Source organism: Schistocerca gregaria, chromosome 1, assembly GCF_023897955.1.
Source record: "Schistocerca gregaria isolate iqSchGreg1 chromosome 1, iqSchGreg1.2, whole genome shotgun sequence".
NCBI lineage: Eukaryota > Metazoa > Arthropoda > Insecta > Orthoptera > Acrididae > Schistocerca > Schistocerca gregaria.
Genome location: NC_064920.1, coordinates 646,230,862 through 646,255,213, shown reverse-complemented (window position 1 = coordinate 646,255,213; position 24,352 = coordinate 646,230,862). Strand labels below are relative to the sequence as shown.

At 46.5% G+C, this 24,352-nt stretch overlaps 1 protein-coding gene across 4 annotated transcripts in view; it reads right to left on the bottom strand.

The window, feature by feature from the left end:
• LOC126361037 (uncharacterized) overlaps positions 1 to 24,352 on the bottom strand; it is a 125,508-nt gene that overhangs the window by 49,781 nt on the left and 51,375 nt on the right. For all 4 annotated transcript variants that reach the window (XM_050007760.1, XM_050007763.1, XM_050007762.1 and 1 more), the window contains exons 5-7: positions 23,173 to 23,471; positions 15,959 to 16,094; positions 10,620 to 10,790 (exon numbers count right to left, since the gene is read on the bottom strand). In XM_050007760.1, coding sequence (XP_049863717.1) covers positions 10,620 to 10,790; positions 15,959 to 16,094; positions 23,173 to 23,471 — 606 coding nt within the window. The remainder of the gene's footprint in view (positions 1 to 10,619; positions 10,791 to 15,958; positions 16,095 to 23,172; positions 23,472 to 24,352) is intronic.

Genomic DNA, 24,352 nt, shown 5'->3' with positions numbered 1-24,352 from the left:
TTAATGAACAAAGTAAGTGCATGTGGACTATCAAACCAATTGCGTGATTGGATTGAAGAGTTCCCAAATAACACAACGCAGCATGTCATTCTAAATGGAGAGAAGTCTTCTGTAGTAAGAGTGATTTCAGGTATGCCGCAGGGGAGTGTCGTAGTACCGTTGCTATTCACAATATACATAAATGAGCAGTATATTGCTCCCTCTTACGTATAGCTCGCAAAGAGACCATGAGGATAAAATCAGATAGATTAGAGCCCACACAGAGGCATACCGACAATCTTTCTTACCACGAACAATACGAGACTGGAATAGAAGGGAGAACCGATAGAGGTACTCAAGGTACCATCCGCCACACACCGTCAGGCGGCTTGCGGAGTATGGATGTAGGTGTAGAAATTACAACAGTGACTTTCATGACGTATCAACACAGGTTACAACTGAATTAGATTGTCATCGTCTTGGCAAAGGTCGGATAATGACTCCGGACTGAACAAGTTAGAATCACTACACATTTGAGGAAGAAACTAAGTTTGCAGAAGCCGCACAGCAACTGTCGATTGCTAATCAAGAAGGGAAGATTAGCAAAAGAAATCACGCATGCACTTACGCCCTTGAATTTGCACATATTGAGCTTGCGACTGCTAATCAGCATACTTGAAATAAAAATGTAAAAGTGCTAACGTTGATATGAAGTCTTTACGAACGTCTTGCAGACAGGTTTACGAGCGCTGCTTTTGCTCGTCATACTTAAGGTTACCCGTGCCCACGAATCGCTGCTGTAGTGGTTGCAGAACTCAAAGTCATCTGTCCTGCATCGAAAGCTGCTCTCCCTCAGAGCCCGGAGTCAAAGTCCACGTCTCAGATGAAGTGTCGCTCTCAGTGGCTCGGATGGAACTCATCTACAGAGAGTTTCCAGCTGGAAGTGAATTTCCACTCTTACTTTGTGATTTATCTCCACGGACAGTGGTTCTACAGAGTGCCGATCAGTCAGATACATTCTAATGTGATTAACCAATAGTAAGAATTTCAGAGCTGGAGCTCAGAAGCAAGCAACGTCTGTCTCCCACTACGTGTCCTACTTAGTATTACAGACAAAAAAGTCTCCTCCGCCTACGCACAGGCGAACTCCGTTCTCTTACTCCAGAGTTTATTTATTTTAATTAATAGTAGCTTCTTTTACAGGTTCTTAGCTAAATTTAACAGCCTCATTTAGCTTAGCACCAACCTGATTGCTGGTTGCGCCCCGCCCCCACGCACAATGTTGCAGAGTGGCCTCTCCTCATTCCATCTCCTAGATTTGACCTTTAACTGACCCTTTACCAGGGTCTCTTAGAATCTGAGACTCCAACAAGTCTTAGTTCTTTACAGCTCTGAACGGCCTGTCACCTATAACTTGAGGGGGAGAGTCATGACACTCCCCTGGCACTGGCGGCCACACCATGTTAAAAATAATCTTTTGTTACTCAGTAGCCTCCCATCATATACGACAAAAGCAGTTTTCCCATCCAATAAAATGCAGGCGGAAACTGTCCGGCTGGTCTCTCCTTACACACAATACTAGTTGTTAGTTTGCAGAGCTCCACATGGGCTAATGGCGTCATTTGAACAGCTAGTTCGAAAAGCATTGAATTCTACTCATTTAAGTCGTATTTTATAATTTGAATATTAATGTTTTAAAGATGATCTGCCTTTTTATACGTATCAAAAGACAAAAAAATACGTATAAAGAATAAAATAAAATAAAATTTGAAGGTTACGTCCTCAACACTAGCGTCACCTGTAGACTAAAACTCACAACTTCGTAAAATTTTTTGAACCAAGCCTTCAGACCATTCTTTAAAAGTTCTAAGCGTTTTTAGTTAGTGTACCTTCAAATATATTATTTAACCTTTCAGTTTATTATCTTTTGTTAAATTCTTGTTGTGTAACAAACTACTGTCCCTCCAGATCGCCCATTCATCGTAACTGCCGATATCTTACGGTGGTAGTAGCCAAAATGGCTGAATAAACAAAGAAATTTTAATAAGCGACTTCACGGTTTTATGCAAAAAAAATAGATCCTACTGCTTGTCAAAAAAAAAAAAACATTGTATCATTTCTAACCTCCGCCTCCCTATCCCCAGAAGTTACCAACAGACGGAAGATAGAAATCTTATGCCTCCTGGATTATGTAGCCTTGCTAAGTCCAACAAAATTATACACTGAAGAGCAAAAGAAAATGTCTAATATCGTGTAGGGCCCCCGCGTGCACGCAGAAGCGGCGCAACACGACGTGACATGGATTCAACTAATGTCTGAAATAGTACTGGAGTGCACTGCACATGAGTCCTACAGAGCTGTCCATAAATCCTTAAGAGTCCGAGGCGATGAAAATCTCTTCTGAACAGCACGTTGCAAGGCGGCATCCCAGGTATGCGGAATAAGATTCATGTCTGGAGAGTTTGGTGGGCAGCGGAAGTGTTTAAACTCAGAAAACTGTTCCTGCAGCCGCTCTGTACCAGTTCTGGACGTGTGGGATGTCTCATTGACTTGCTGGAATTACCCAAGTCCATCGGAATACACAATGGACACGAATGGATGCAGGTGACCAGACAGGATGCTTACGTACGTGTCACCTGTCAGAGTCGTACTTAGACGTATCAGGGGTCCCATATCACTCCAACGGGATACGCCCCACACCATCTCAGAGCCTTCATCATCTTGAACAGCCCCTGCCGACATGCAGGGTCCATGGATTCATGAGGTTGTCTCCATACCCGTACACGTCCATCCCCTCGATACAATTTGAAACGAAACTCGTCCGACCAAGCAACACGTTTCCAATCATCAACCGTACAATGTCGGTGTTGACGGGCCCAGGCGAGGCGTACAGCTTTGTGACGTGCAGTCATCGAGGGTACATGATTGGCTCTACGGCTCCGAAATCCCAAATCGATGATGTTACGTTGAATGGTTCGCACGCTGACACTTGTTGATGGCCCAGCACTGAAATCAGCAGCAGTTTGGGGAAGGGTTGCACTTCTGTCACGTTGATCTGTTATCTTCAGTCATCGTTGGTCCCGTTCTTGCAGGATCATTTTCTGGCAGCAGAAATGTCTGAGATTTGATGTTTTACCGGATGCCTGATATTCAAGGCGCACTCGTGAAATGGTCGTACGAGAAAATCCCCACTGCATCGCTACCTCGGAGACGCTGTGTCGCATCACTTGTGAGTCGTCTACAATGTCACGTTCAAACTCACTTAAATCTTGATAACCTGCGAATGCAGCAGCAATAACTGATCTAACAACTGTACTAGACGCTTGTTATCTTACACAGGCGTTGCCGACCGCAGCGCCATATTTGACCTGATTACATATCTCAGTATTTGAACACGCATGCCTATACCAGTTTCTTTGGCACTTCACTGTATTACAGCCTGAAAGAAAGCCATTGAAGGGATGCTAAGTTTAACAATCTTACTACACAGTCACGGCAAAAAACTTCATTTACATGTTCGGAATTTAAATGATCAGTTAAGGTTGCCGACAATACGACGATGAATAATCTCGAGGAAGGGTTTGACAAGAGTAACAGTACTGTATTAGTAAAGATGTTCATCGTTTTGAATCATAATGCATGGCCTGTAAAGAACACCAATGGCATAGCTCGTCGATTATCTGATCAAAAGTATCCGGACACCCTTATGTAATGCGAATTTGACGACAACATTTCACGATTGGCGGACCCAATAGTACAAAAGGATGCAGCGAGTATCGTATTGACAGTAGAGAAGCAGTAACAGCACAATGGTTTTGTCAGGAGAGCCACAGACTTGGAACTTGGACTAATCACTGGATGTCAACTAAGTAGCAAATACATAAGGAACAACCGAGCAAGGTGGCGCAGTGGTTAGCACACTGGACTCGCATTCGGGAGGACGACGGTTCAATCCCGTCTCCGGCCATCCTGATTTAGGTTTTCCGTGATTTCCCTAAATCGTTTCAGGCAAATGCCGGGATGGTTCCTTGGAAAGGGCACGGCCGATTTCTTTCTCAATCCTTCCCTAACCCGAGCTTGCGCTCCGTCTCTAATGACCTCGTTGTCGACGGGACGTTAAACACTAACCACCACCACCACCACCATAAGGAACATTTTAACCCTTCTAAAGCCGTCCAGAAGTCGACTATTTTCATGTAATTGTGAAGTGCAAAAGCGATGGAACGACCACAGCTGTACCAAGCCCAAGCAGATCTCGCGTACTTACGAAGAGCACCGTTCAGCATTGTGGAATGTGGTTTTAAAAATCGCATCAAATCAGTGGAAAGGATGTCTCATGAGTGCCAAATTGCTGCCAGCACCATAGCTATCTCAATGACAGTGCGTAGGGCGTTAAAAATAATGTGGTACAGTGGTCGAGCATCTCCTCATAAGCCACACATTTTCGTAGTCAATGCGAAGTGATTCTAGAGATGGCGTAAGTGAATGAGTGGAAAACGAATGATTCAGAGTGATGAATGGCGCTATACCCTGTGGCAATCCAGTGGAAAGGTTTTGGTTTGGCTAATACCTAGAGGACATTGCCCAAAGTTTCAGTGCTACTAGTGATGTACAGAGGAGGGCGGGATGATGGGGGCCGGGGGCGGGGGAGGAGAGGGTTCGTGGTTAGCGTGTGATTCCTTTGCAGCCTTATTATGCTTAAGAAAACGCTAAATGCCGAAGGATGTGATCACGTTTAACAATATTGTATACTGCGTACAGCAGCGCAACAGTTGGGACCGACGATTGTATTAGCATGACAATGCATCCTATCTTAAAGCAATATCTGTGAGGCATTGTTATCTGGACAATTACTTTCCTGAAACGGACTGGCCTGCACAGAATCCCGACATTTGGGTTGAGTTAGAACGTCAATGGGTTGCCAGTCATTCAGACACCTTACTGGAAGTGTCTTCTGCAGTGTTCAAACCGTCGTAAAGGCAAAGGTTGGACACACTCCATATAGGTGTTTGGATACTTTTCAAGATATGATGTATACGTGTTGAAAAAGGCGAGGTGGCGCAATGGCTGACACAGTCGACTCACATATGGGAGGTGAAGGAACAAGAAATGGAAACCCCACGATCAAGCCCTGAAGGCCAAGTGAAGGTCGACCGACCGCCGTCTCCTCCTCAGTCATTGACCATCAGGTGCGGTGTGGAGGGCAGTTGGTCAGCACACCGGACTCCCCTCCCTTGTCGACGTTCCCAGCTCGGAGCCGCTGCCTCTCAATCAGGGAGCTCCTCAGTTGGCATCACGAGGCTGAGTGCACCCCAGTCCAGTGCTCCCACCAAGGAAAAATCCCTGCAGCACCGGATGCACCTTTAGGAGGTTCCTCACATTCATACGTTGAGTCTAAAGTTGCCCCACATTGAGAATGGACGACGCTGTACACACGATAGTCGTCCTTCCTTTTCAACTTTCAAAAAGCTTCTCTCCCACCCCCTGTTTTGTTCCAATCTATATAAAGACACGTGCAAGATTCTTGCTCAACCGAAAAATTACAAGACGACAACCATAGATGATGAAGTTTTGAATTTTTGCTGTTTTAATTTTTCTTTGCGGTTTCTCATTATTATTACTATTATTAAATAAAGTCTTGTTGTTACAGATACTTATTTTTAATAACCCTGTTTTAAGACTTGAATCTAATATTGTATAATAATAATAATAATGAGCGTATGGCATTGGTGGCCGGGAGACCCCTCGCGGAGCGGTTCGGCCGCCGCTCCACAAGTTCTTTAACGCCACTACGGCGACTTGCGAGTGAATGAGGATGAATGACACACAACACCCAGTCGTCTGGAAACAGAGAAAATCCCTAAACCCGCCGGGAATCGAACCCGGGACCCCGTGCGCGGGAAGCGAGAACGCTACCGCAAGACCACGAACCGCGGACTAATATTGCATATACACTCCTGGAAATTGAAATAAGAACACCGTGAATTCATTGTCCCAGGAAGGGGAAACTTTTTTGACACATTCCTGGGGTCAGATACATCACATGATCACACTGACAGAACCACAGGCACATAGACACAGGCAACAGAGCATGCACAATGTCGGCACTGGTACAGTGTATATCCACCTTTCGCAGCAATGCAGGCTGCTATTCTCCCATGGAGACGATCGTAGAGATGCTGGATGTAGTCCTGTGGAACGGCTTGCCATGCCATTTCCACCTGGCGCCTCAGTTGGACCAGCGTTCGTGCTGGACGTGCAGACCGCGTGAGACGACGCTTCATCCAGTCCCAAACATGCTCAATGGGGGACAGATCCGGAGATCTTGCTGGCCAGGGTAGTTGACTTACACGTTCTAGAGCACGTTGGGTGGCACGGGATACATGCGGACGTGCATTGTCCTGTTGGAACAGCAAGTTCCCTTGCCGGTCTAGGAATGGTAGAACGATGGGTTCGATGACGGTTTGGATGTACCGCGCACTATTCAGTGTCCCCTCGACGATCACCAGAGGTGTACGGCCAGTGTAGGAGATCGCTCCCCACACCATGATGCCGGGTGTCGGCCCTGTGTGCCTCGGTCGTATGCAGTCCTGATTGTGGCGCTCACCTGCACGGCGCCAAACACGCATACGACCATCATTGGCACCAAGGCAGAAGCGACTCTCATCGCTGAAGACGACACGTCTCCATTCGTCCCTCCATTCACGCCTGTCGCGACACCACTGGAGGCGGGCTGCACGATGTTGGGGCGTGAGCGGAAGACGGCCTAACGGTGTGCGGGACCGTATCCCAGCTTCATGGAGACGGTTGCGAATGGTCCTAGCCGATACCCCAGGAGCAACAGTGTCCCTAATTTGCTGGGACGTGGCGATGCGGTCCCCTACGGCACTGCGTAGGATCCTACGGTCTTGGCGTGCATCCGTGCGTCGCTGCGGTCCGGCCCCAGGTCGACGGGCACGTGCACCTTCTGCCGACCACTGGCGACAACATCGATGTACTGTGGAGACCTCACGCCCCACGTGTTGAGCAATTCGGCGGTACGTCCACCCGGCCTCCCGCATGCCCACTATACGCCCTCGCTCAAAGTCCGTCAACTGCACATACGGTTCACGTCCACGCTGTCGCGGCATTCTACCAGTGTTAAAGACTGCGATGGAGCTCCGTATGCCACGGCAAACTGGCTGACACTGACGGCGGCGGTGCACAAATGCTGCGCAGCTAGCGCCATTCGACGGCCAACACCGCGGTTCCTGGTGTGTCCGCTGTGCCGTGCGTGTGATCATTGCTTGTACAGCCCTCTCGCAGTGTCCGGAGCAAGTATGGTGGGTCTGACACACCGGTGTCAATGTGTTCTTTTTCCATTTCCAGGAGTGTATATTAAAAGTCATAACATGATTAAGAGCAAAACATTAATAGTGTAAGTAAAGATGGCTGTTGTAGCCAGGCGAAAATAAAATTGCCCTCTTCCTTTTATTGATTTGGAGAGTGTTGCAGCCTGGAGGCGAAAGCTTAAAATCAAACGGAGGGACTACTTTGGTATTGTCAGCGTGTTACATGGCGATAGGTGCATGCGATAATCTGCTGTGTTGTTTGCTCTCGGATGCAAAGTTACTGGCAGTCTCAGTAAATCCTACAGCATCTGAAAATCAACCCATGACCGTTCACCGGTCATCAGAGAAGTGTGGTATAGCTGACTAAATTCAGGCATTTTGCTGCTATACGAAAGCAAGCAATGCAGGTCGAGTAAATGGTAGTTGCAAAAAGCTAGAAAAATTGTTCAGTTGTAACCTGTTATACCTCCCTTGGCATCAGCACATTTTTGAATTGATGTTGAGGACCTGTTTCGACTCATTGATGGAGCACCTCCTGGCTCAGACATGGAACTTTTCAAGAATTTACAGAAACTTGGTACAAACGCGCCAAGAACGCTTATTTTATCGGTAGCAGTAATGTGCCTGATGATTTATGCACTATTATTTTCACATTTTTTGAAAACCAACTTTCTACGTAGAAACAACCACGAGATGAATATCGAGAATTGCTGGATTAACGATAAACTTTCTGGCGGCATTCCAAAGAATGTGATATCGTTTCGCGTACCAACAGCTGTAAGTAGTTCTATGTGGATGGCAAAGGCCGTATACACATTCAGATTATACGGACTTCAAGATCATTTTCACTTATAAGGTATTTTTCTTGGACGCGTGTAATTCTGAGCCTGGTTTCTGCCAACAGAACCAATTAAGGCACCTTTTCTTGATTTCCTATTTATGAGTCAATTGATAAATTGTCAGGTTATTCATCCAGTAAATCAGCAAGGCTGCTGCAGAAAGAAATTGAGGTGACCTCTGGTACTTAACTCCAGAAACTGAGGCTCTAGCATTGTCCGACGAGAATGTTCCAACAATGGCAAAGATAAATATAGTATAAGTTCTCACGGATTAAAAGAAAGGTGAAGAAGAGGAAGAAGACAAAATGAAATGATGGTCAGGTTCGGCAGAAAGTGTCATCACTTCTGTCTCCATGCTGTTCATTTTTGGAACACAACCTACGAGCAGCTTAGAGACAGAAGTGGTGACACTTTCGGCAGGACCTGACCATCATTTTGCAGGACAATGCTCAAGCAGGTACAGAACAAGCTGTTACTGATTTGTTTGACTGATGGGGCTGCTAAGTGCTATACCGCCTAGTGCACTCCCCTGACTTACGCCCTCGTGAGTTCAACTCGATATCTAAACTGAAGGAAACACTCCACTGCATTCTCTTCAGAACTGATACAAATTCGTCAGGCAATAGGCTACGGATTATACACAATGCTGGTGACTACTTTGAAGGCCTGTAAAAATTTGAAACACGTATCTATTTTGTACAAGCTGTAAATAAATGATAGCCACTATTAAAGTTCCAACCATCATACACTAAGGATGTGTGTACTTACACAACTCGGCATTAAAATTGCTACACCAAGAAGAAATGCAGATGATAAACGGGTATTCATTGGACAAATATATTATAGCAATGTGATTACATTTTCACGCAATTTGGGTGCATAGATCCTGAGAAATCAGTACCCAAAAGAACTACCTCTGGCCGTAATAACGGCCTTGATACGCCTGGGCATTGAGTCAAACAGAGCTTGGATGGTGCGTACAGGTACAGCTGCCCATGCAGCTTCAACCCGATACCACAGTTCATGAAGAGTTGTGACTGGCGTATTGTGACGAGCCAGTTACTCGGCCACCATTGACCAGACGTTTTCAGTTGGTGAGAGATCTGAAGAATGTGCTGGCCAGGGCAGCAGTCGAATATTTGCTGTATTCAAAAAGGCCCCTACACGACCTGCAACATGCAGTCGTGCATCATTCTACTGAAATGTAGGGTTTCGCAGGGATCGAATGAAGAGTAGAGCCACGGGTCGTAACACATCTGAAATGTAACGTCCACTGTTCAAAGTGCCGTCAATGGGAAGAAGAGGCGACCGAGACGTGTAACCAATGGCACCCCAAACCGTCACGCCGGGTGATACGCCAGTATGTGGATGACGAATAAAGGCTACCAATGTGCGTTCATCGCGATGTCACCAAACACGGATGCGACCATGATGACGCTGTAAGCAGAACCTGGATTCATCCGAAAAAATGATGTTTTGCCATTCGTGCACCCAGGTTCGTCGTTGACTACACCATCGCAGGCGCTCCTGTCTGTGATGCAGCGTCAAGGGTAACCGCAGCTGTGATCTCCGAGCTGATAGTCCATGCTGCTGCAAACGTCGTCGAACTGTTCGTGCAGATGGTTGTTGTCTTGCAAACGTCCCCATCTGTTGACTCAGCGATCGAGACGTAGCTGCACGATCCGTTACAGCCATGCGGATAAGATGCCTGTCATCTCGACTGCTAGTGATACGAGGCCGTTGGGATCCAGCACGGCGTTCCGTATTACCCTCCTGAAGACACCGATTCCATATTCTGCTAACAGTCATTGGATCTCGACCAACGCGAGCAGCAATGTTGCCATACCATAAACCGCAGTCGGGATAGGCTACAATCCAACCTTTATCAAAGTCGGAAACGTGATGGTACGCATTCCTCCTCCTTACACGAGGCACCACAACAACGCTTCACCAGGCAACGCCGGTCAGCTGCCGTTTGTGTATGAGAAATCGGTTGGAAACTGTCCTGATGTCAGCACGTTGTAGGTGTCGCCACCGGCGCCAACCTTGTGTGAATGCTCTGAAAAGCTAATCATTTGCATATCACAGCATCTTCTTCCTGTCGGTTAAATTTCGCGTCTGTAGCACGTCATCTTTGTGGTGTAGCAATTTTAATGGCCAGTAGTGTACAGGTAAAGAATGGTAATTTAGAAAATAAAAAATTTGTAGTCCAATGGATAAGTTAAAATTCATTCGTGTAGAAGTCGTAGTGTGATGAAGTCGGATGAATTTTCTTGAAAGCTCTTGTACTGTAAATGATGTACTAGCGGCCTGTGTTGTTTTAGCGTCCTGCTTCGAGGAAATAGAGGTACAGCGGAAAGGTCGGAGCAGTCAGGGTGGTCACAGAGTTTACGGAAGGTGTTTGACTGGCGACGCGGAGCGGCAGGAAGCGGGCAGTGGCGGGGCGGCGCTCGCTGCGGCCGCGACGCACCCAGTCCGACGAGCCAGCGCCAGTAGTCAGCTTCGGCGACCACCCTGGCGGCGTCCTGGGCGGCCGCGCGGGCGCCGTCCACGCGGCCCGACACGCTGCGAGAGAACGCGTCCAGCGGCGACAGAGACTCCTGCAGCTGCGCGCGCTCGCGCACCAGCTCGCGCCGGATGCCTGGCGGAACAACAACACCCCTATGGTTACCTGTCCGTCACTCACACTCCCCAGCAGGGAGATTAGCGGAGCATCTTCAGCCTCTGATTGAAACAATTACAAAACATGGAAAACTGTGAAAGCAATAAAGATAATGATTTCAGCCTGATGAGTTGTTGTGTACTCTCTTGCACACCTGTAACGAAAAATGTGCTGCAGCCTGCTGGTGCCATTTTCTGCGGAACGGGAAAGAGGGAAAATGGCAGCGGTACTTGACGCACATGACATACTATCAGCCAAAAAATGGCTCAAAAATGGCTCTGAGCGCTATGGGACTTAACATCTATGGTCATTAGTCCCCTAGGACTTAGAACTACTTAAACCTAACTAACCTAAGGATATCACACACATCCATGCCCGAGGCAGGATTCGAACCTGTGACCGTAGCGGTCACGCGGTTCCAGACTGTAGCGCCTAGAACCGCTCGGCCACTCCAGCCGGCACTCTCAGCCACAAATTATGTAGAGTGTTGGAGGAGGAATGGTCAATTTTCGGGGATACGACAGCGATGACCACTCCAAGCAAAAATGCGTAGTAAAACACGGACTCTGGAATGCATACGTTCATAGCTAAGTGCACACACTCAATAGAACGGATGCGTTTCACAGCAGCGAAGATGAACCTCTTCAGGTATTCACTTAGAATCCATATTTACTGGAAATTGCTTCTTGTTTGCCGCCCTCTGTGGCTGAGGGGTTCTAGGCACTTCAGTCCGGGACCACGCGGCTGCTACGACCGCAGGTTCGAACCCTGCCTCGGGCGTGGATACTTGTGATGTCCTTAGGTTAGTTAAGTTGAAGTCTAGGGGACTGAATCCCTCAGATGTTAAGTCCCGTAGTGCTTAGATCCATTTGAACCATCTTCTTCTTTCGGTCGGTACTATCACCTCTTAAATTATCGAGGACAGAGGTCTCGCAGTAAAAGACATTTGTTTCGCCGGCCGGAGTGGCCGTGTGGTTCGTGGCGCTACAGTCTGGAACCGAGAGACCGCTACGGTCGCAGGCTCGAATCCTGTCTCGGGCATGGATGTGTGTGATGTCCTTAGGTTTAATTAGTTCTAAGTTCTACGCGACTGTTGACCTCAGAAGTTAAGTCGCATAGCGCTCAGAGCCATTTTTGAACCACATTTGTTTGGCAGTATCGAAGACGAAGAAGTGATCGCAGCTCTTAAGACATGCATTTTCAACCACATCTTTATTTGGCTTGTTTTGTTTTGAATAGTCGTTCCTGTCATATCCATGAATATTCAAAATGGTTCAAATCGCTCTGAGCACTATGGGACTTAACATCTGAGGTTATCAGTCCCCTAGAACGTAAAAGTACTTACATCTAACTAACCTAAGGACTTCACACCCATCCATGCCCGAGGCAGGATTCGAACCTGCGACCATAGCAGTCGTGCGGTTCCGGACTGAAGCGCCTAGAACCACTCGGCCACCGCGGCCGGCTATCCATGAATACTGACCATTGCTCTTGGAATATCATGTATAGTGGCTCTCAATGTAAAAGTGTTCATGTGGATGTACATTTCAATACAGATGGGACAGAAGAGGAAACTGAAAAGAGAAATGATAGAGGATGAGTACTGCAAAGGTTTCAGAGACGCGACGGAGGTGGTAGAAGGCAGGTAGGGTTTCAGATATGCAGGTAAACTGCGGATAGGGTCTTCATTGGGAATGGAAGACGTAGGGCAGGTTCTAGTTTATTGCGTAAATACATACCCTGGTAGGACTTGCTGATAAAGGCACCGCAGCATGACAGGTTGGCTTCTGAAGTAGAAGAGGGGTGGACACAACAGCTATTTTCATATTATTTGTATACTCAGGACTGACTGACTCACATCCAGTTGCTGCGTCGGAGAGAGAGCGCTCCTGTCGTTAAAGAGAATTGAACAATTCCGCGCGTCACGTGACTGCAATGTCGCCAGAACTTGCAGTAGTCGAGTGTAGCGAGGGAAGATGCGCGATATTAGCCGATTACGTCACCGCCAGTTTATGGCTTCCCGACGCCTCTAAGGTAGTACAGGGACTATTGTCTTTTGTGGCATTGTGCAAATGATGTATCGAGGGTAGCTCTGTCCCGAAGAAAACGCGGCCGCTAGAGACAACAACGTGTCGATAGCAGGCGTCGTCGTCAGCTGTCGCAAGCTGTAACAGCGGCTTCATAAACCACAGCCAGAAAATCGCTCGTCACTTCTTATGGACAACAACATCTGATAAGCATCCAAGCCACTGTAGCACAGGTACGCATCTGTTCTGTCAGTAACACCGTCTAGATCGCTTATATGCAATTATTTATAACATCGTTTTGCCTACTGCCATCATCAGATCAAAAGTTACACCTTGTACAGCAAGGTTCAGTGTCAGTGTCCATAAAACCTGTCCCTAATCGCTCCGACTTGTTTTAAAAGTTGTACGTTTTGACTAGATGAGGCAATAGTGAAAACTACTTTAAAAATACGTGCAAAGCGATCTAGACGGTTCTTTTCATAAACTATTCACAATGATGGCGGATTCATGCAAGAAATTTATTTTATGTATTAATACCCCTCTTCACCGCACGTCACAGAACACAGAAATAAGACTACCCTGTACCCCATAGCAATGTATGCAATATAACCATAAGGATGCTTCACTTTATTGTATATTTACAATATGTATCGAACTGTTTCCCATAACTGCATACGTACAATGTACAACCATTACACAATATAGGGCCGGTCGATGTGATCGAGCGGTTCAAGGCGCTTCAGTCAGGAACCGCGCGGCTGCTACGGTCGCAGGTTCGAATCCTGCCTCGGGCATGGATGTACATGACGTCCTTAGGTTAGTTAGGTTTAAATAGTTCTAAGTCTAGGGGACTGATGACCTCAGATGTTAAGTCCCACAGTGCTTAGAGCCATTTGAACCACAAAACAGGACATTATTAAATATATAGGACGTTATTAAGTTGTGGACTGACAGTAGCTGATAAGGTAGAGAAGTTACTTGTAATAGAATAGTATAAAATATGAATGGTAATCGGTTTTAGATGTGAATGCGGATACACAGAGGTTGCTGCCCATTCATGACGTATAGACAGTCATAAAGAATATGCAGACTAGACTGTAATGGAAAAAGCTTGAATTACTTAAGAACTCTCTTACCCAAATATATGATAGAACAATGGGAGGAAGCTCGCCAGAACTGTAGCGTCACAGGTGTAGAGGTCTGGGCGCCGAGCGTAGTCGGTGAGCGAATGAATCATTGCCAATCCCGACAGCGCATTCCTCGGCTAAGATGCAAAAATGACCAGAGGAGAGGTTTTGAGTCTTTGATTATCTCTTTGTCCTCTGATTTACAACGGTGGTTATAGTATTCAAAAAAAGGATATGGTTCATGTTACTGTATACAGTTGCACTCGTTTTTGTTGGTATGGAGCAATGAAACGAAGAGGGATGAATCGCACTGTGGGCTGTGTGTCAGACGAAACACTCAATAAATTGACGGTTCGTCGTTAATGGTTACATTGTCTGTCTTTATACAGTGCCTGTATTTTCAAATAACCATGTCCTTCAGATGTGCATCATATCGCTAGAACTCGTTCAGTGATTGGACTGAAGGGACAGACATTGTCATTGACACATACGACTGTGCTAAACATTACGAAAAAGTTGTTTTGTAAATGGAACTGCCTCTTCTTGTTGGAACTGTAATTTATTCCTCGCAGACCCGTTTCGCCTTTTTTTACCCTAAGGCATCTTCGGTGGGATAGTTTGTTGACATCCACTTTTCCTCTCATCTGGTATGGATGTCGCACTATCACTTCATCATAGGGATGAATAAATTACAGTTGCAGCAAGAAAAGGCAGTTTTATTTACAAAGCGTCCGCCCCCGGTAGCTGAATGGTCAGCGCGTCAGAGTGTCAATCCTAAGGGCCCGTGTTCGATTCCCGCCTGGGTCGGAGATTTTTCTCCGCTCAGGGACTGGGTGTTGTGTTGTCCTAATCATCATAATTTCATCCCCATCTTCGCGCAAGTCGCCGAAGTGGCGTCAAATTGAAAGACTTGCACCAGGCGAACGGTCTACCCGACGGGAGGCCCTAGTCACACGACATTTCATTTCATTTACAAAGTAAATATTTTGTGCTTGCTGCGGAGGATGGCCATGCAAATAAAGTTGTTATTACGAAATAGTTTTGCATTTTGAGACTACGCCTGGCGTACAGACTCGAAACCAAATTTCCCGCTTATAACGAGTGGTCGCCTTAACAATTTCGGCCCCCAGGACGGAGCCAAGCTTCCATATGCTCGGGCAATTCGTGATTCCTGCACACGGAGGCAAATGTTATATTACCATTTTAACCCGTCGAGTCATGGATACGTCATTAATGGCTACAATGTCTGTGTTTAGACAAAATTTTTAAATGTGTGTGAAATCTTATGGGACTTAACTGCTAAGGTCATCAGTCCCTAAGCTTACACACTCCTTAACCTAAATTATCCTAAGGACAAACACACACACCCATGCCCGTGATAGGACCAGCCCCACAATCCATGACTGCAGCGCCTTAGACAGCTCGGCTAATCCCGCGCGGTTGTGTTCAGACAGTTTCTGTATCTTCACAATAAATTGTCCTCCAGATATGCACGCATATCTGAAGGAACAGACACTGTCTGACGATTACAGCTGTGGTAAATATTACGAAATAAATTAGCATTCTGCGATTGTGCTTGAATCAAGAATTGTGCGAGGGCTAGGTTTGTCACTACTTGACATACGGAAGTTCGGATCGGTCTTGGAGACGTGCTTGGGTAGCCGAAGTGGTTAAGGTGACCTATCGCGATAAGTGGAAAATCCGTGTTCGAGGCTCGGTCATGTACATATTTTCTTGTGTCACGAACAGCTGACATTATGCACAGTCGGAGACTGCGAAGCTATTTCGTGTGAAGTTGACGGTGACCTCTGCCATCCACGTGTTGCTCCCCTCAGAATTTATCTTGGCAACTGGAATTACACGCTACGTAGAGTACTCAGGATATACCCCACGACACTACCTGGATGCTACGAGATATGCTTTCGCGTCTTGCAGCAGTGTGAGGCCGTGAGTGTCGCCTGAGTGTGCCACGCTGTATTGCCGACGGACTCACCGAGCCTGGCGTCCCTGGTGCTCTCGAGGACCTGTCGCGGCAGCAGCTGGAAGTCTGCTCGCGCCTGCTGCGCCGCGGCGCTCAAGTTGCCGTTCCGCAGGTCTCGCAGCGCCAGCAGCCGCTCGTCAGTCAGCAGCTGCAACACGCACACTCACATCCGCCAATGTATCTTCACTTACACTCTAACAATAGGTTTTGTACAAACTCATAATGAGTCAGCCGCTCAGCAATGGATGTGCACTATTTTCTAACTTCCTTAAGGCTTAAAACCGGCTGGAAACTAACAGACAGGTTCTGTCGGAGTAGAAAACCATATGAACAGGCTGTTAAAAGCTCCTGGGTAGCTCATTTCCTAAGAGCGTTGCCTGGGAGAGGTAACGAAAAAATGGCTCTGAGCACTATGGGACTTAACATCTGTGGTCATCAGTCCCCTAGAACGTAGAACTACTTAAACCTAACTAACCTAAGGACATCACACACATCCATGCCCGAGGCAGGATTCGAACCTGCGACCGTAGCGGTAGCGCGGTTCCAGACTGAAGCGCCTACAACCGCTCGGCCACACCGGCCGGCGAGAAAGTTTCGCGTCCGAGTCCCGATCCAGCATAATGTTTTAATTTGCCAGAATATTTGGTAGAGGACTTCGTGTTATACGAGGATTGGAACTTTATAGCACGTACAAAATAGATACGTATTTCAAAGTTTCGCTGACCGTCAAAGCAGTCACCAGCATTGTGTATAACCCGTTGCCAGCGATGTGGAAGTCGTAGGATACTCTTAGCAGTGTGAGTTGAGTTGACAGTTCGAACGGCGCGGTCTGTTGCCTGACGAATTTGTAGCAGTTCTGAAGCGAATGCCTTGAAGTGTTTCCTTCAGTTTAGAACTCACGAAGGCTTCCGTCAGGGGAGTGCAGTACACTCCTGGAAATGGAAAAAAGAACACATTGACACCGGTGTGTCAGACCCACCATACTTGCTCCGGACACTGCGAGAGGGCTGTACAAGCAATGATCACAAGCACGGCACAGCGGACACACCAGGAACCGCGGTGTTGGCCGTCGAATGGCGCTAGCTGCGCAGCATTTGTGCACCGCCGCTGTCAATGTCAGCCAGTTTTCAGTGGCAAACGGAGCTCCATCGCAGTCTTTAACATAGGTAGCATGCCGCGACAGCGTGGACGTGAACCGTATGTGCAGTTTACGGACTTTGAGCGAGGGCGTATAGTGGGCATGCGGGAGGCCGGGTGGACGTACCGCCGAATTGCTCAACACGTGGGGCGTGAGGTCTGCACAGTACATCGATGTTGTCGCCAGTGGTCGGCGGAAGGTGCACGTGCCCGTCGACCTGGGACCGGACCGCAGCGACTCACGGATGCACGCCAAGACCGTAGGATCCTACGCAGTGCCGTAGGGGACCGCACCGCAACTTCCCAACAAATTAGGGACACTGTTGCTCCTGGGGTATCGGCGAGGACCATTCGCAAACGTCTCCATGAAGCTGGGCTACGGTCCCGCGCACCGTTAGGCCGTCTTCCGCTCACGCCCCAACATCGTGCAGCCCGCCTCCAGTGGTGTCGCGACAGGCGTGAATGGAGGGACGAATGGAGACGTGTCGTCTTCAGCGATGAGAGTCGCTTCTGCCTTGGTGCCAATGATGGTCGTATGTGTGTTTGGCGCCGTGCAGGTGAGCGCCACAATCAGGACTGCATACGACCGAGGCACACAGGGCCAACACCCGGCATCATGGTGTGGGGAACGATCTCCTACACTGGCCGTACACATCTGGTGATCGTCGAGGGGACACTGAATTGTGCACGGTACATCCAAACCGTCATCGAACCCATCGTTCTAGCATTCCTAGACCGGCAAGGGAACTTGCTGTTCCAACAGGACAATGCACGTCCGCATGTATCCCGTGCCACCCAACGTGCTCTAGAAGGTGTAAGTCAACTACCCTGGCCAACAAGATCTCCGGATCTGTCCCCCATTGAGCATCTTTGGGACTGGATGAAGCGTCGTCTCACGCGGTCTGCACGTCCAGCACGAACGCTGGTCCAACTGAGGCGCCAGGTGGAAATGGCATGGCAAGCCGTTCCACAGGACTACATCCAGCATCTCTACGATCGTCTCCATGGGAGAATAGCAGCCTGCATTGCTGCGAAAGGTGGATATACGCTGTACCAGTGCCGACATTGTGCATGCTCTGTTGCCTGTGTCTATGTGCCTGTGGTTCTGTCAGTGTGATCATGTGATGTATCTGACCCCAGGAATGTGTCAATAAAGTTTCCCCTTCCTGGGACAATGAATTCACGGTGTTCTTATTTCAATTTCCAGGAGTGTAGATGGTACAGCACTTAGCAGACCCATCAGTCAAACAAATCAGTAACAGCTTGCACTGTACGTGCTTGGGCATATCCAGCAAAATGATGGTCAGATCATGCAGAAAGTGTCATCACTTCTGTCTCTAAAGCTGGTCGTAGGTTCTGTTCCAAAAATGAACAGCATGGAGACAGAATTGATGACACTTTCTGCAGGACGTGACCATCATTTTGCACGTCATTGCTGTAGCACGTACAGTGCAAGCTGTTACTGATTTGTTTGACTGATGGGGCTGCTAAATGCTATACCACCTACTGCACTTCCCTGACTTAAGCCCTCGTAAGTTCAACTCTATCTCTAAACTGGAGGAAACTCTTCACGGCATTCGGTTCAGAACTGCTACAAATTCGTCGGGCAATAAACCGGGCCGCTAGAACTCTCAACACAACTGGAACTGCTAAGAGTATGCTGGGACTTCCACATCGCTGGCAACGGGCTATACACAACGCTGGTGACTAGTTTGAAGGTCAGAAAAACTTTGAAATACGTATCTATTTTGTACGAGCTGCAAATAAGTAGTTGCCGCTATTAAAGTTCCAACCCTCGCATCTTTATCCTATGATGTGATATTAATCGCATTAATGGCAAACACGGTTACACTAATTTTCTCGGCCGTAGCAGGTGCTTACACCATCTCTTGTATCGTTATCATGATCTCTTGATAGTATAAAGAATAACTGCTGTTTACAGAGTGTACAGCAGCTAGGTGAGCCTAAACCTCTCAGTCAGCTGACAATAGCTCTCCGCGATTATCTCAGGGCATGTGGTGTGCACTGCTTTCTATATTCAGAAGACGAGCCTGACAGGTAATATACATTAGAGAGCTCCACAACCGGGAAGACCCGTTGAATTGGAATTACAGTAAGGCCTGTAGGTTTGGTACACAGGGAAGTACATCGTTATGTTCATCGTTCTCTTGAAAGTACTGGCCGGGAATGCTCATTATCGTGCTGATTGCTTTCATACTCGCATGAAACAAAAAGAAAAAAAAAAGCTGATTACTTATGTGTGAACGTAATCTCCAAGTCAGGTTTACCGACGGAAGGTCTGAATATCTCGTCACATACTCATTAACGATCAAAGGAGCTTCCACTAACAGAGCTTAGGCCATAAACTTTCACACATAGTCTTGGTTTCTTCCATCAGTAATGTGCGTCAAACTATAATTACTTATGACTGCATATGTCACTGTCATTAATAAGGAAGTCAAGTATCAGAAAAGAACGACATGACCTATATACTAATTAAAATGAAATACGATAATTCATTAAACTGAGCAACAGTGGAAACTAGCTCAATAGTCTTTTAAAGTTGTAAATGAACAATGACTGACAAGCAGACTAATTAATTATTTTCCGAATATGAACTGCTCAAAACGTTACCAGGGTGAGATGTGATTTTGAGCTATAGGAGGTGGAATGTACTCCTTATCGTTAACAAATGTCTTGCGTGAGTTGTAGGGTAATTGTTCACTTAGATGCGATACAGAGCGCCTTGCATCCTGCACTGTCATATTAGAGAAGGGAACTTGTATCACGCAACAAGAAGCTAAAGATGGTCTGACTGGTGCCTATAACAAGCTAACGTGTCATTTCTAAGGTCAGTGTATCATGTACGTCTTCATTTTTTCACCCGTCATACTGTTCTTATTTTCATGAAATTTTGCCACAAGATTTTAAGTAACAATACTAACTCTTATTAAAACACTCTAATCCGTGACGCCAATTATTACTGAAGTATTCAAATATATCTCAAATACATATTTCCTATGTTTTGTACATCAAACACATTCTTGGTATCAGTGCTGCAATAGAATGATGCAGATAGCTCATGGAAATTTGTGATAAACATTTTATTACTCAATAGCTCAGAAACAACTTTCAGTTGTAACAGTCCATACTGGTATCTGGTAATTATTTTAATACGTAAATCTGTGTATGAAGTCATTTTACTTAATATCAAATACTTACAGAGTGTATGAGAGACTGAATGTAAGGCATGAATAAATTGTTGTTAATATTATGCATGAATGTATTTTAATAATTTCCAGTGCATGAAGTGAGTTACATACAAGGCATTAAAGGCTATCGTAGAGCAACCAGAATTTATTTGGTGTGAGAAATATTTTTACTCCTGTACTGCAGACAGTTAAAATAGTAATAGCTGCAGTTTATTTATTTTTCAAAAATGGTAATTTCCATGAAACTTTATGTTTGGTTAGTAAAGTATTAGGAAATTTTGCGTAGCCAATGCAGATTCGAATTACTCCGGTGAATTCATTTTGTAAATGACCTTAGCAAAGTTTCTCGTGCAAGAGAACTATCAATTTTGAATTTTATTGAGTCTGACGACGTATAACTACTGTTTGGCACGGAGTTGGTAGCAATGTTTTATATTGCTGTTTTGATGAAGAACACAGTAAAAGAACATTTACTTAAACAGCTAATCTCTGTTGATCCCTCATGGAGAGGGGACATCAGATGGTTAAATAACTGGCAATATCAATGAAATTCTCCAACTGCCGTACAACTAAGATGTTATTCTATTTTGACGACGACAACCAGTTTCTGCATTCCACTATGCCATTGGCCTGATCCCAATATGCATCTCTCAAAATACACGATAATGCCATAAAGTGGCACATATCCCTGGATTTCGTGAATTCAAACCGTTTAACAAGTGCTTCATTCGAAAACTTGGTTGCTACTTCGAATAAAGCACTTGCGAAGCGGTTAGAATTCAAGAAATCCATGGACATATGGCACTGTATGGAATTATCGTGTATTTTGAGAGATGCACTGTAGGCACTTTATGGCACCATATGCCATTATCATGTATCTGTCGTAGTCAAAATAAAATAAAATAGCATCTTAGTTACACGGCTGTTGGGGAATTTCATTGATATTGACAATTAAACAGCTAATTATGGTTATTTTGAAAAAGGAACAGCTTCATGATATCTCGTAGATGAAATAATATTTCTTTTTATCGCGAGTCAGAAAATCGTGATACACAGGCAGGTTGCTGATGACAGACCTTGTCTGAAGAACGCATCTCGTCGTCATGGTGGAGGGAGCCGATTATCAGCGATAGGTGGAAAAAATATAAAGCAGCCTCTGACTCCTGCCCACGGCGCAGCAGTACACACTGCACCGCAGGCATACTTTCTACAACTGTGTCCTCGTACGAGTTCAATACGACAGCGCATATGCAGACACTGAGCACTGCACGTAACTCCTAACTTCTTGTGAGTACTCTTCAGGAAGAACTGCCAAACTATAGCATTACCTGAAGATGTCAGTATCTTACGTCTAATGCACATCTTCCCTTTTTGTAAGGAAAGTTGAAAATGGACTTCCTCGTGATGACTGGGTGTTGTGTGCTGTCCATAGCTCAGTTAGGTTTAAGTAATTCTAAGTTCTAGGGGACTGATGACCATAGATGTTAAGTCCAATAGTGCTCAGAGCCATTTTGGAAAATTTACCTCTATCTCGATCTCACGGAACATATGGCCAGTGAATTTCCTTGGCATGTTGTCGTCTCCTTTCCTTCCTACAAGACACACACACACACACACACACACACACACACACACACACACACACACAAACACACACACACACAACACACACACAGAGAGAGAGAGAGAGAGAGAGAGAGTGAGTGAGAGAGAGAGAGAGAGAGAGAGAGAGAGACACGCACAGTCAAAGTATTGGCGTGTCTGTTGGGCGAGTAAGGGAAACATATCTGTGAGCAGATGAAAGGAATTCGGGGTTCCTCTTAGCATGCCTTTTTCGCATAGGCCACGTATCGGCATCCACAAAATATAACTGGTTTTGGGGAGTGTTTATTTCCCTATGCTTCACAATAAGTGCGCTGTAGTCCATTTGTGGTACAGACATAAGATAAAAATGTATTGAAGAGATATGCGCCTATCCTTAGTTCAGCACCCAGCAATAAATAGGAGACTCGACAGCAAATCTTCGGCACATCCTCAGATTCCGTAATATAAACGTTCCTGTTACAATGAGTGCTGGAGAAAATATTATCGCGTAGCTGTACCTCTACAAGGGAAAATGAATTAAAACTTGGGGCCAAGATTTTGTTATTTATCATTGAGAGCCGATTTGTCATACAAATCTCAAAGCGACAGTAGCTGAAAAAGGATATATGTCGTCAATCTGATTTTGACATTATTGAGCAGATTCAAGTATTTTCGTCCGCTACGTTGTTAACATGGCTGCTTTATAACATTTAAAAATTACTTAGTTGTTGAGTTTCGTTAGAAGTGTAGTTGCCCTCCTAGTTTATTTGGATAATGACCTATTCGACAGTACCGCTTCAGTTAACATTCACATAACGTCGTAGATATCTATGATTCGCGGCATGTGTAGTTCGAAAATATCCGTGACTGTTTTCACAGCAGCGTAAATAGTTCAGACGTGATGGAGTTTCGGTGGTTGTGGTGGTCTAGCGAGTAGTACACTACACTTCGACCCTGTAGGTGCGGAGATCACTCACACATAGGGGTGGGGATTATTCTTCGTTCCAGTCCCTTGTCCCTGCTATGAAATCAGCACCGGGGATCTTTCCCAGCTATAAAAGTTGGTCAGAGCGACGGGCGTGCCCAATATCGGGCTCTGAAATTGATTACCTCAAAAGTTACCAGACAGGATTTGGAAAGAGCCGGATTCAAATCCTTGTCCAGACATACTGGTTTAGGTTTTCGTGGTTTCTTTAAATCTCTTTAAAAAAAATGCATGTTTCCTTCGCACTACGTCCCTGACGCTCTCGCGCCGCAGCGGCGCACGCGGCAGCTGCAGGGCGCGCTACTGACCGCCTCGAGCCGCACGGAGACGTCGAGGCCGACGGCGTCGACGGTGTCGCAGAGCGGGCGGTCCCTGGCGGCGCACTGGCGGCGCGCCGCGTCCAGCTGGTAGCGCAGGTCGGCGAGCCGCTCGCGCGCCACCAGCGCGAGGCCGCGCGCCTGCGCCGCCTGCTCCAGCACGGCGGCCGCCCGCTGGCTCGCGCCCTCCGCCGCCGCAGACACGTCGGACAGCGCGTCCAGCGCCACGTCCACGCCCGTCTCGCGCGACAGCTCGCGCTGGATCGGCGCCCCCAGCAGCGCGTCCGCGCCTGCCGGCACCGCGCTGCGTACAGCTCCGCCCTCTCACACAACACATCACTGAACTTAAACCAAAGCACGGGTACACTGGTGCTGTGGTCTTCAGTCCGCAGACTGGCTCGATGCAGTCAATGCATTCTAAAATCGGAAGTAGACAATCAATTACCTGTTGTCGGTTCAAGAAGGAACTATATTATCCTACAGAGTTGTACGTGTTCTACGGATAGTGCCACAGATTTCAGTATCCAACAGAATAATTTAACACAAGCTTTTGGTGACATGAAAGTTTACAAGGGCGAGGTTTATTCACTCTTTCTAATCATGATAACACACTACACCCCAATGAAACAAAGTGATTAGCCTCAAGTGCCGAAGTAATTTGCAAATCGTGTCTTCAGTAGTAGGACTCATACGCTAAAGAACCAAAGAAACTGGTACACCTGCTTAATATCGTGTAGGGCCCCGCGAACATGGATTAGTGCCGAAACACTAATGTCTGAAGCAGGGAATTTGACATCTTGAATCCTGCAGGGCTGCCTATAAATCCATAAGAGTACGAGGGGAAGGAGATCTCTTTTGAACAGCACGTTGCAAGGGTTGCTCAACAATGTTCATATCTGGGAATTTGGTGGCCAGCGGAAGTGTTTAAACTCAGAAGAGCAATTCTGAATTTGTGCGGTGTCGCATTGTCCTGCTAGAATTGCCCAAGTCCGTCGGAACGTGCAATGGACATGAATGGATGCAGGTAATCAGACGGGATGCTTACATACGTATCACCTGTCAAAGTCCTAGCTAGAGGTATCAAGGGTCCCACATCACAATATCACTCCAACTGCACACGCCCCACAGCATTACAGAGCCTCCAGGAGCGTGAACAGTTCTCTGCTGACAA